General features: G+C 40.3%; 1 protein-coding gene across 2 annotated transcripts in view; it reads right to left on the reverse strand.

Moving 5' to 3' along the window:
* Positions 1–13,772, reverse strand: part of TTC39A (tetratricopeptide repeat domain 39A) — a 45,139-nt gene that overhangs the window by 27,105 nt on the left and 4,262 nt on the right. The window contains exons 1-3 of one of the 2 annotated variants that reach the window (XM_017805728.1): positions 9,151–9,244; positions 6,942–7,046; positions 445–576 (exon numbers count right to left, since the gene is read on the reverse strand). In XM_017805728.1, coding sequence (XP_017661217.1) covers positions 445–576; positions 6,942–7,046; positions 9,151–9,188 — 275 coding nt within the window. In that variant the 5' untranslated portion in view covers positions 9,189–9,244. Of the gene's footprint in view, positions 1–444; positions 577–6,941; positions 7,047–9,150; positions 9,245–13,772 lie in introns of those variants that run through there. The other variant, XM_017805729.1, reaches the window with a different exon arrangement.

Genomic DNA, 13,772 nt, shown 5'->3' on the forward strand with positions numbered 1-13,772 from the left:
AGGGGATAAGGGGATGATTTATTTTGTGTGTGTATGGGTGCATGTCCATGGGGGTGCAAAAGCAGACTCAAAGACAGGGAACTGCAGCACAACCATCACCCATGGGAACATTCTGCAGTGTTCTGCACATTGTAAATAACAACTTCCAGACACTGCAGAACCAGGACTACAGATAGGACTAAAGTCTAATTGACAAGAAAAATCAGATATTGTGGTAAACTGAAGTTTTCAAGGCTAGACTGCTGAACACTCTGATTTGTGTGCTGTGACCTGTTAAGTGACCCTCCTCCAAGTAGGGAGCTGGACTAGATGACCTCTTGATGTCCCTTCCAACCTCCATTTTCCTATGATTTCTATGAACTTAAATTTCCTTTTTTAACCTGTATGTCTTTCAAACCTTTACCGAGAAGCAACTATTTACTGACTGAATTGCTCCACGCTTACCTTTGACAGGTGGCTTGAGCTTCCTTCATTGTGTTTCCTGCATTCAGTATGTCCTGAGGATCAAATGTCATCATAGCTTGCATTTCCAATATGGTGGCATAAGTCAGGGCATGATACATGCTGTCTTTAGTTCTGAAAGCAAACACAAGGTGCAAAGCACAGCTGATTCGACTGCACTGTTGCTTTGAAAAAATAAATACAAATCCAATTCCAGAAATGCCTGATGGGAACGAGGTCTAAATCAAACACAGAGGACATGCAAAATAATTAAGAAACAGTTAACAGACTGAGATTTCGACATGAAATCATGGCTACAGCTCCAGTTTCAACATCTCTGCTAAAATGTACCAATTCTGAGCTGAGGGTAGGTATTTAACAAGCAAAGCACAGGAATTAACCGCATGGCTCACCATTCAGAGACAACAGAGGGTTTTTTTAATGGAATATCTAATGAATACTGCAACACATGACACAAATCCAGATGCTATTCTTCTATTTTGGGAGAGTCACTCAAGACAGACTCAAGGAGATAAGTAACACAATACTATAACCATGGCCAAAACAGAATCTTCTTGAAACAGATCTTCCCACCAGACGCATTAGAGTCTATGTCAAATATTATAGTTTTTTTCTCTTCTCCCCCTCTGCCAACCTTCCATCCCAATCTGTTCAACTTAAATATTATTCTTTGGGGTTTCAGATAGTGCCTCTTTTGCAGAAAGTAAAAAACTTTGGCATTAGTGCAAGTAAAACAATTCTTATGTGCAGCCATTGCTGGCATCTTTCCTCTGACAGGGCAGAGGGTTTATACTTTGCACATATTTAAAGCATTCAGCCAGTACCTATGTCTGGTATAATCCTCTGCAAATGAATCAAAATGTCTTTGGGCACTGAGATGTAATAAAGATGACTTTAGAAATATGTTGAAGGGCAAGCTCAGATAAATTCCTGACACAGAAACTCTCTGTAGGCCTTGCTAATCCACCCCTGACAAACAGCATGACTTAAGACAAACACTGCTAAGGAGCAACAACTGCTATTTTAATTGTTTACACTCTAGAACGGATCAGATAGCTCAGAGTGGCAGGGAATACTCAAAAATACTTGCAGTCAAACAAGGATATCCTTTCCACAAAATCTCCACCCTCAGCACACCTGTTCTCAATACATCTACTTCAGGTGTTTCTCAAAACGAGCAACTCCATTTTCTTTTCCTTTCAAGGAGAAAGTGGTGAGCCAGCAATGTGTCCTTGGCAAAAACAGGGCTGCACTGAGAGGAGTGTTGCTGTCAGCAGATGAGAGAGGGGGTCCTGAGGTCCCTTCCAACCTCAGCTACTCTGATTCTGTGGTTTTGTTTTAAGGAGAAAAGCCAGACTTTAAAGATATCTCAATCCATTTAATTCCACCCCTGGAAAAGCACTTGCCCCCCTAAGTTTTAATAACTGAACTGCATGGAAAGACATCTTTAAGGATAACTTCAGACAACCCTACATTAAGTCATGAGCTAGTAACTCACCATCGTGACTTGGATGCCTCAAAGTTTTCTAATAATTCATATATTATTATGCCTTAATTAGTTTCCTCAATGGAGTACAACACCCTTAAGTATCCTTAGGAGTCCCTGATGTTTGATTAGGATTTTCCAGAACTAAAAAATAAACCTTGTCTACAACTAAAGCAACCCCCTCTCATTGACATTAAGCAATAAAATCACCAAAGAAAAGTACAAGTGATGATAAATCCTGACTTCCTTTGTATATATATTTTTTGAGATCTAGGGGTTAAAATAATACTCAGCAGACAGCATTACACAGGTACCTGATACTTCCTTTGCTTCATACCATCAAGGGCTACTTTTTCCAATACACATGGCACAGACCAGGCTGGCTGCACTGAAGAATTTTTTAGAGTGCACATCTTTAAACTTCACTGCAGTCTGTGCTCTGTGGCTGCCCTTAATTCCTACTGGCCCTCACCATCTAAACCAATCTAGCAGAAGAGCCATTTTGAGAAATCACCTAGTGCCATAAGTGCTATAAACCCCATGCCAGGCTCACATCCATCTCATTTGCAAGGTAAGAAGAACAGAGAGATGACAGAGAAATTAGTTTAAAATCCAGTGGAGTCAGGACAGCTCTGTCTTGGCCTCACACATCATGATTCTTTCAGTACACTGATAATGAAAAGTAGGAAAAAAAAAATGAACCTACTACAAAATGCCAGCCTGATGAAGTGTTGCTGTTCATTTGATTATTCATCAGCCTCAGTGAAGAAAAACACACTTCACCTTGTATTCACTAAACTAAAACCCTTCCAGAGGTTTAAATTCAAAGCACAAGGAAGGGACTGAAATAGTACCCTTCCAAAATTACAGAAATTTTCTTTCAAAATCAAAGCAAATAAATATTAAATTCACTAAATGCACTAAAAGGTAAATTGGTACTATTCACATTTATGTGGTGAAGATTTCTCTATCCAGTAATTTGTTTCTGATACCAAATCACCCCTTCCCTAATCAATGGTTTCATCTATGTTGCTTCTAATATTTGAAGGAGATAGTAATTAATGTCTATCATTAGCCAACTAGTATTTATCAACATTCAAATTTTTATTTTCCAGGGGTTGGGATGCTGGTAGAAATGCAACCAAACATAACTTATCTATGTTATTTCTCCTAATCATACAATTAAAGTTGCCAGTTACATCCTGGTGTATTGCCAGGAGTTTTAAGGCCTGGGTTTTATATGGATGGATACAGAATGAAACTTGATAGCTTTTAATTTTCCTTCTTTTGATTCCTCAGCAGCACTTTCCTCAGGACATTGCTGGAATTAACAAGCCTGTATGACATTAATACAACTAAAATTATGATTAATAACTTATCCCAGTAGTTGGTATCACATGACTGAATAAGAGGATTATAAGTAATATTTTTAAGCACTTATGGAGTTCTGCCACATGCTTCTTCTCCAACTTTGGTGCAGCACTGCCCTTTCTTGGAGCTGGTTGGAGAACACTTTTATTCCTGCTTGAAAACAAGTGCTTAAGTGAGGACAGTGATGGCCCCCCAGCTGAAGTCAAAAAGCTGACCTCAGAATTAACCTGGGACTACTAATCTTTTGTGAAAAACAAGAGTGCCCAAAATCTTTTTTGTCTAAGCCATTTTCCAAAATTTGGAATCTAGTAAGTTCTTCCAGCTAAGAGGAGAAACCGACAATTAAGTCAGGTTTTGGCAGCAATTAATTTATTAACTATAAAACTGGTGTTCTTCCAGACTCCAGGTATAAAAAGATAGAAAACCCTAGAAAAAACTACCTTTTTCATGTTCTTGACATTCTTCACAGTAAATAGCTAACTCAAGCTTTCTGCAGAGCTGTGCAACATATTTATCCAAACACTGTGTAGGGCTTCATTTTACCTCTGTGTGCTTCCCCTTATTCTTTCATCACTCTCAGTTAGATAATCACACCCTATCTTTGTGAGATCAGTTCCCAGAGAAAGCTCCTCCACCCTACTGAACAATCTCATGTTTGATTTTGTTCTATAAGGGCAAGAACATTTCACCACCCCATGAAGACAACAATTACAAAAGGCTGCCATTCCTTAGTAACCTCTTTAAATTTTTTAAAGATCAGAATATACAAGATAACATTTAATATTGTAAAATGGGCATATATCTAAAGATTTCAATGATAGTAACAGATAGTAAGAGAGCTCTACTATTCCACCAAGATTTTCATAACTACCTAAGCAGTAACACAATCTCTTCACACCTACCTGAGATACTCCCACATCAGATGACTGAATTTACCTTTCAAACACAGTCGTTCTAGAATTAATACTTCACCAAACAACATCAAGTGCTTTTTGGAGCCTATTTTCAGAATAAAGTCAACTGCCTGGAATGAATCCTTGTCATATTGTTCCTATAATACTGCAAGCAGCAACACACGTGGCGCAGCTCACCCGATGGTCCCGATAATTCTGTCATGAATTTATCTTATTTACCATTCTCCCAATTTGATTTGACACCACCAAACCATCAGGTGATTATGCCCTGCTTCCCTTTAAGATAATGATTAAAATATTAAGCATTTGTCCTGGGAAGGGAAGGGGACACCTCACCAGAATCAACTCTTTAATTTATTATCTGTTTGCAACGACACGAGGGCTAAAATCCAGTCAACATTTAATCAATTTACTGTGTCTTAGGGTTGAGAAGGATGATGGGATTTTTTTCCCCACTCCAGTGACTGACAGTTCCAGTGTTACTCATGGTTACAGTTAATACATCATATATTGAAAATCACTGCTTGGTGACTGAATTTAAGGAATTTCTTAAGAGTTCTTAGATATAGTGTAAAAACTCCATATAAAAGATTAATTTAATCTTACTACAGAAAGCACAAGATAATCAGAACCCACTATGGTACAAAGATTGCTAATGATAATAAAGAATATTGACTCTAAAAGCTAAAAGGTAGCTCAGGAAACAAGAAAGGTTATATAACACGAAACTAAAACACCAGATGTATTTTTCTATGAAATTGGATCTCTTCATTATGATGGATTTGCTTTTCTAACAGGAAAAAAAGAGCTTTACCTCGACACAAGTCTAGACACCATCCCCAGATATTTATTTTTAAGCTGCTAGGAAAACTCTTCCGATTCTCTCATACATTGCCAAATCTGCTGTTAGCTGCACATGGTACGAATTAGTTGAAAATACACTTATTGTGGAAGCCAAATGTGAGTAATTTAATGAATCTGCACTAATGTAATACAGAGTAGAGTATCTCCTGCACCGCGTTAAAGCTGCAAAAATCTACGATATGAAATTCTTCACAAGCATATAAAACCTGAAAAGCATTTCTCTAAACAAAGATAGTATGTTTATGGACTGTGGAAACCAATTTCAGATCTCAGCACGCTAAAAGAGAACACCAAAGAACTGATGGCTCCTAAAGAAAACCCACAGTACTACCATGTGTGCCCTCTCTACAACTCTTCTCATTCCTTAAAGAGGTGGACTGTGTCCACAATGGATATCATCTGTGGGGAAATTTAGCATCCTGTTTCTTCACTGCACTCACAAAGATCACAAGTTTGTATTTCCCTCACTGACAGAGGCAACAGGAATAAGGCCCTCCTCATAACAACAGGCTAACATGAAAAATTATTTTCAAAATGGGTCTGCAGTGTGGAATACAGTCAGGCACAAAAACAGAGTATCAGCTCATGAACTACACTCTGCAGAGCCCAGCTAGAGCTGAATGAAAACCATATGCAACAGAAGAAAAATGGATTTACAGAAAAAAAATGAGCCACAGCCTCACTAACTTTTGCAGTGTTTTGGAAACCCCCTTCAATAAAATATCTCCTTATTTTATGCTAAGCACTGACTAAGCATTTCCAGATGGGCACAGGGGCTTTACTGCCAGAATTTAACGAAAACACAGTTTTTCTTCTTACTGCTTTTATTATATCTTCTGATGATATATAAACACTAAATAACACTGTGAATAAAGCCAGCATTATTAATACAGCTGACACTACAATTTATCATGAATGTCTTTCCCAGAACGTCCTTACATGGTTAAGCTACAGATTATGGCATCAAATATGAGGCTGATACCTCAGCAAAGCAGATATGTGGTATTCACTGTAGTTACCCAGACACATAGCAATTACCCACAAATTTTACTTGTTTCATATTCCAGTGTCCTAAAAGAAGGCATGATGTAATTTGCTGATGGCACAGAAATAAATGGAGCAAATAGGGTGGATGGGTGGAGGGAAATTTAAATTGACCACAGACTGCAACAAGCCAAGAGCACAGGTAACGTCAGGACAGGGTATGACAGATCACAGACATTGGTGAGACAACAGATTTCAGAAACTATTTTATGATCTCACTGCTTGCAGCTGGGCCACTCATTAAATGTAGGGCTGCAACATAATTAGGAAACAGGGCGCATGACCACAACACTGAATTGCAAAATAAGCTGTGAGAAGGTTTCTGCAAATGGTTATTAAAAAACAATGACCAAAAATAAGAATTCATACCTAATGTGTCTCAAATCTTCAATTCATGGTCAGTTTACTTAGACACAAAGCTATAAATTTTCAAATTCTCAGAATATGCAGAAAAATATGGGAAAGGAGGCAAAATTAAAAGGTGACAGAGGATGGTTTTTATTCTTGAAGGAGCAAGAATCTCACATACTGCACTATAGCTGAGGGGTTACTTCTCTGGATATCAATTCCTTACTTCTGGCAGACGCTTTTGATCAGTCTTGTTATTTACCCACCCAAGTGTAAAGCACTTATCTGTCTAGCCCAAACTTAACACATCAACTTACCATCCCCTTCTGAACCAAAACCATAAAGACTTATCAATTATTAACAGAGAATCAGCTGTCTAGTCAAAATCTCCGGAGAGATGGTGAAGCAAAGAAAAATAAACAGAGGAAAACTAGTAAAACTTATCAACTTACTTTGCTTGTAAAGAAGCCAAAGCATCTGAGAACTTGTTGTTAAGAAATAAATCCAGAGCTGCCATACATTCACGCAGTGCCACGTTGAGGTCTGATGTAGGTGACCTGCCAGAAGAGATAACAAACTCAGCACATCTGTTCTCCTTCTACCAGTGCATTACTGCTACATTTGAAACCCCCCTTCTTCAGTTCCAGCCTTATTCCCATGCATAATCTGCTATTCCATTTCTAGTGACAGCCAAAAATGCGAGTGAATTCCACTATGTTTGTGAATTTGGGTTTTTTTTTTAAAAACTATGCTCTTACCAGCTAACATGTGAAAAGCAATTTTAAGTTTTCTATTTTCTGAAAGTAAGATAAAACTGCACCTACTTTACATAAGAACCTGGACATGCAGGATTTGCCATGTGGGAGCAGAGCAACTTGATGAGCTCAGGTACCAGAACACAGGAGCACTGGGTGATGATGCACATCTGACTGTAAGGCTTACAGACCACAGGCTGCTGACATTATGATCATGCTGTCACTTTAAGGATGAGACACTGTCAGTCTGCAACAGATTATTACACCAACTGCTGCTGGAACATCTGCATTAGCTCAGCTCATGTGCAGGATGTTCCTGTGCAATTGACCGCTACAAACTCACAGGTGGGTTAAAATCTCACATTGTGCTTGCCCCTGGAAACATCAACGTCCCTACAAAGTGCCACCACAGTCAAAGAAAAGAAAGCTGCTGCTGCATTTCAGAGTCAGAAGAGTCTCAGTGCCTTAGTCTGGCTGTACTTTTCTCCTTTACAACATTCAGATGTCAGCCTGACCCGTCACAAGGGTTCTCAGCTGGTCTTTAGGTTACTGGCAACAGGATAATACAGACCAGCTGAGTTAGTTTGGCCCAAGTTCATCACCACCAGAACTGCTGGACAAAAAAAATCCACAGAAGAAACAATAAGGCCTTGCACTGACAAAGTTAAGGTCACCTGGCCAGTATTAGGACAGTTAAAACATCTGCATTTAATGATCAAAGAGCTATACTGCACTAATATGTTGTATACAAGTCTGTACAAAAACAGCCTCCAACAAAATACAAACAAATCACCATCGTGTTCCTGACTCCAAACAGCTCTAACTAATGTGATCTATCTTGTGACTTGGAAACTGTGTTAGTTCCTTAAAAATGGCACAACATGGACTGCTGAAAGGAAAAACAGAAAGCAAAGTCCTGATATCATCTTAAGGAAAAGGCAGGGGAGCACAGAACTAGCAGATAACATCAGTAATAACCACCCACTGCAGCAGTGGTTTGGTTTTGGTTTTAAGAATAATGACCGCAAAGAAATAAAGAGCATAATTGTATATATGAAAAACTGGACTGTAAAATTGAGAGAAACATTATGTGACTTTGTTCATAGTGCCTGTTGTCATCACATTTCAGATAAAATGCAAATCCTTCTGTACCCAGGACGCTCTTCAAGCGCTTTGCAAATATTGATTAACCAAGTCTTGGCATCCATCTCATACAATATGCAACATCATGTCCGCCCAACTATTCTGAGCCCTACTTAATAATTAAAACTTTATCAATTATTGCTTACATGTACTAAAACTCCCATCTTCTTTTGTTAAATCTGTGTCCCTGAACCAAATAGCATATTTAACATGATATAAAACACATTCTCATCTGCTTTAAAATATTTAGACTAGTAACATTTTACCTGGGTTTTTTGTTTGCTTGTTTCTTGTCATGCAGGAGAATTACCCCATTCAATACCAATAAACCTTTTCAAAATATTCCTTTGAAACAGGAGGATGACAAAGAAACAAATCACTGTTGAAGCTCAAAGCACAAATAAGATATTCATTACTTGGCATCTTTTTTGGAATAAGAATTAACAACACAGTGCCACCCACAGCAGCAGCAAAAACACAAGCTGCACGTTTCCCTCATGCTCCAAGGAAACCTGCCATCGGCTGTAGCTCCCAAGTCAAGGGCTTTAGACCTGAACACAATACACACCTTACTTAAATGCTACAAAAATCGTCATCTGTCACTGTTAGCAACAGGGAAGAAATACTTTAAACTCGAGAGTGCTCAGCATTTTAGCAAATTGATTAGTCATGCTTCGGTGGGCTGCAGATTCTCTCCTGCCTCCAACAGCAGGATCAGAACTGCCTCTAAGCCAAATGGAAAATGCTGTGTGCTGCTCCTTACCTTTCTGCTGAGTCTCTTGTGTTTTCTGACATAGTCATTGCAAGCCCACTCAGCGTTCAGGCACGAACATCCAGCAGCACCCGGTGCCACTGAGCCAGCTGTGAGTGGCAGTCCCGCTGCGAGCGCAGGGCAGCGCCTGCTGCGGCACCGCACTCCCGATTGGACACTACGGGTGATACCACGGGAGTTGGGAGCATCACCAGCTCACCGGCAGCGTCCTACAAACGAGCAGTCTGGATGCCAGCCCGTGACGCGTGAAGTTCATCTATCGCTGGATCCCACTAATGGAGGAGGTGCTGGCAGCTGCCAGCGTATCTCTGATCTACAGACCTGTCTGCAGTGAGCAGCAGCATCACCACCTTTCCTTCAGCACAAACCAGGCAGAAGCCAAATATCCCTGTAATTACAGAGCTGAGACAACAAGAATTACTGCATGTGGCAGTAATTGGAGCACATCAGAATCCTGCAAACCAGAACGAAAGTCAAACGAGACCAGCTGACAGGCAGGGGAACTGAGGCAATAACTGCTGCAAATGTGAGAAGCACACAGGCAAGAGAGACAAGCAAGTAATTCTTCCCAGCAAGGATTCTCTGCAAAACAGGCTTCAACCCATCAGCCAAACTACTGCTTTTTGTTAGTTCCCATGCCTTTGGGAGGAACTGACACTCTACACGTTCTTTGTAAAAATCTCTCTTTATTGCCATGGAAAACGAGGAGAGTTGGCATTAACAATTTAATCCGTGGAGTGAGCTCATCTGGCTGATTTTGCCCAAAATAAAACAGTGTATGCTCCCAAACTGCTTTGCTGGCACATCAGCAGTACTGGCCCTGTCCATAACTACAAGTAGCAGAAGCTGCTCATAGTCCTCTCAGTATGACAGCTGGACTGTAAAAGTTGATCAGCTGCGATCTACACAGATAAATTAATTTCTCCAAGAGCATCTAATGTAAAAAATTATCCACCTACTAGATTACACAAAGCAGTGCCAGTAATGAAGACATACAGTGCTGAAGGAAGACCCAAAAATGAAAAACCAGCAAAGGATAATTCCAGGAAGATACTCTGGATCCATTAACATTGCTGATTAAATCTCTTGCTGATTTTATGGCATCCTGTACAGGAAAAGCCTGTGCTGCATTTGGTATAAAAATTATTGTAACAGATCCACAGGCTGCCCCATTAATGACTCTATTACATATTCCTAACAACACTATGTACCTGGGCCACAGCAGGAGATAAAAGACATTACCAGGGTTTATTTCCCCCCAGTTGAGAATAACTACTGGTTACAACTTAAAATTAGCTAGGTGCTTCCATGGCAGGATCATGAGCTACTCTGAAAAGATTATTCATCATTCTCACTAGCTTATTGTACAATTTCTAATTAATATTGTATTCCTCAAATAGACCTTAAAGCCCTGTATGATGAAGGCTCTGGCTGTTTCTGCCAAGTTCCTCCAGACTTGAGTTGGCAGGTTTTTATTTGAATACCACTTCTCTAGAAACAATTATACGCTCAGACAACCTTCAGCATGAAACCTCTCCTTCCCCACACATAGCTCTGTCTTCTTTTGACTAAAGAAAACAAATCTAAAAAACTAAGATCTGAAATGTTTCCAAATTTAGGCCATTTTCCCCTTGGGTTTACAAGGTTCTTTCCTTTTTTTGCTTGTTGGCAGCAGGTTTTGCAAGGATAATCATATGGTTCTCCTTGTGGTTTTATTTATGAAATCTTCGTTCCCTGCCCCTCCTTTTCAAAATAAAAGAATTACGTTTTCTGTGGTCAAAAGGAAGGGGATGGAAGACTTTTTGAGCGTGGCAGTTACTTTATTTATGCATAATTTTACTTCACTGTGTGCACGATGTTGACTGTTTTCTTACTGTAAGTTTGCAGTGCCTAAGCTTTATGAATTGTCATTGGGTTTTACAGACTTCTTCAATAAAAAAACCACCTTGAACCTTGCACTGTGCAAAATGCTTAACTCCTCAGTCAACCTATGTGATTATCAGAACTTTACAAAAAAGGTAAGTCTGAAGTTTGTGCCTTTATAGTAATGCTTTTATTAGTAATTCAAAAGCTCCTTCAGTACTGTGAAACACTGAAAGCAAGTTAAATCAGTCATATCCTAAAAGATTAATGCATTTCTCTGCCAAATCTACCTTATCTGCATAAGTCAGCTGAGGTAGTGTGCAGGGGTAACTTCAGGTGGAGGAAGGGAATAAAATACAAAGAGTCAAGCAGCGTTGAGCTAAACCAGAACTTGATGAGAAACCAGCACATGGCAGCCCACGTGCTGGGGACTCTGTTCCCTCCATTATCAGGAGACTCCTGGAGTGGAGTGGACACACACCCTGTTTCCCCAAATATAGGTTAGTCCCAAACACGTACAGCAAGTGAGATGCAAGATCAGAGAAAAGCATCTGATGAAATTATTATATTCCTATCCCAAAGAAACTTCAAAGGAAAATCTCTGTGATCACACCACAGATCTCCTATCTCAAGGCCCTGAGCAGCACAATCTGGCTCAGTAAAAATTGACACTGCTTTCCCCTTATTCAGAAACAGTAACAAAGCTACTCTAGTGAATGCAGGGTTCATGGATGCAATACCTCTACCACACTGTTGCCTTCTGCTCCTGCTGTCCCACTGAAACGCTTTTTTTTATTACTGTAATTTCAGCTCAAAAGTTTCCTGATAAGTAGTTTTGAGGTATTTGCTCTTCATTCTTTTTTATATTCAACAGTTTGGACAATATGGTGTTTTGGCCTCCTTCACTCCCTCGGTATCAAGGGTTCTCTGTGTAATATACAGTTTTGATTTTTGCATGATAATGTTAATCTTATGTTATTAAAAACAAGCACAAACACTCACAGTGGTGATAGAAACATTTCTGCATCTCTTTTAAGCCACCTGGCAGCATAACTTACAACTATGATGGTGGAGAGCTAAGTATGTACAAAGAAACAACAATTAGCATTAGATTATCTCTATCATAGAATCATTAAGGTTGGAAAGGACCTCAGAGATCGAGTCCAACCCTTGACCAAAAACCACCATGTCAACTAAACCCTAGCACTAAGTGCCACGTCCAATTTATCTGTACAAAGAGATTTAGAGGGCTGTTTTTTGCCATGTGGTCAGAAAAAGAAAGCAATAAATTCTTAAACGACCTCTTTACAGAATATTAAATGGAACTGAAAAGAGATTAGTCTCACACGCCCAAAGCAGCTTCATTTGATCCAAAGAGAAAGGAGGAGTAAAACCATATTAAACCATAAACCCATATTGCTCCCTACCAACACTGTGCCCCTCGGGCTACCAAAACTTCACCCATTCGCACACGTGAGGAGTCTCCCAGAGCACATTTCAAGGTCTGCATTTCAGTACTGAGGAATCTTCCCTGTCAGCCATGCAGCAGCCACTCTGGCGGTCACACTCCCACCACCTGAGCTGGGACCGAAGCCCCTTGGCAGCTGCATCCCCACACTCACGGTCAGACCAGGTTTCCTTACCGGCTCGACTCCTGGTTTCCCATAGCAGTCTCAGATGTGCCAATTCTTAAAATAACTTAATCTTGGTGCTACAGATAAATAACAAAATAACAGCTCGAGCTGGTGCCTCTGAGGAGGGACCTGAACAAAGGAACTCCTGGGCTTTTGTACCCTCACAGCCTATGGGCGGGGAAAGGCTGAGGGTCATTATCTCCTCCTGTGTCTCTGAGCACGCGGTTCCCTGGATGGGCCACAGGTCCCCGGGCCCTTTGTTGTGCAAAGGGTGGGCAATTCACGGCCTCTTGGCCGGGGCTGGGGCTCCTGCCCCTCCAGAGCTCAACCTGCAGCTGCACCCAGAGCTGCTGGCACCCCATGGATGCTCAACAGACCAGTCCAACACAGGGACACAACCTGGCTGGCTCATCCGGGGGCCACCACGTGTGTGGGAAGCACCACCATCGCTGACACCAGGATGTCCTTCCCACCGCTTGTTTTCAGAAAGATCACCACTGAATATAGAAACACTTGCCATGACGCCATTTTCTGTTCTCCTAATGCTGGATACATTAGGAGATACCAGGGTTATCTCCCTTAGCCTTTTCAAGTTTGCCAGGTCATTCCTAAATCAACTACTACTTTTCTAAAGAGATGACTGAGCAATGTGCTGTAAATGCTATGAGGCTGAAAAAAATGCCTACATTCAAAGAAAACAAAAAGCACATCACTTGGGAAGAATTCTTTTCCTCTTCTGCAAACATTTCCAAACCCACATGAGATCAGAAATAATCATGGATGAAAAGAACAAGTAAGCAGTTCTCACAATAATTTGTTACTATTCAGTTTCCAGACAATACAGAAATTTCTTCCTAATTCAAAAGCAAATAAATTAATGCAAGAAAATTAATTCTACCGTATCCCTTCCTGTCCTATGTGCCAAGCTGGTAATACCTCAGCATTTATCTTTCTGTGTTCTTGAACAGTTTTCTGGCCCATGACTAAGACTCCTCGGCGCTGCAGAAATGCCATTACTTCAACAACAAAGCAACTGGAAAGGTTTCAATATTCATGTTCTTCAAATATTCTGCATAGAGACACAACAGTGATGCAATTCTGGAATTCAGGATCTCT

This window comes from Lepidothrix coronata, unplaced genomic scaffold (genome assembly GCF_001604755.1).
Source record: "Lepidothrix coronata isolate B3197 unplaced genomic scaffold, Lepidothrix_coronata-1.0 Scaffold12, whole genome shotgun sequence".
Taxonomy (NCBI): domain Eukaryota; kingdom Metazoa; phylum Chordata; class Aves; order Passeriformes; family Pipridae; genus Lepidothrix; species Lepidothrix coronata.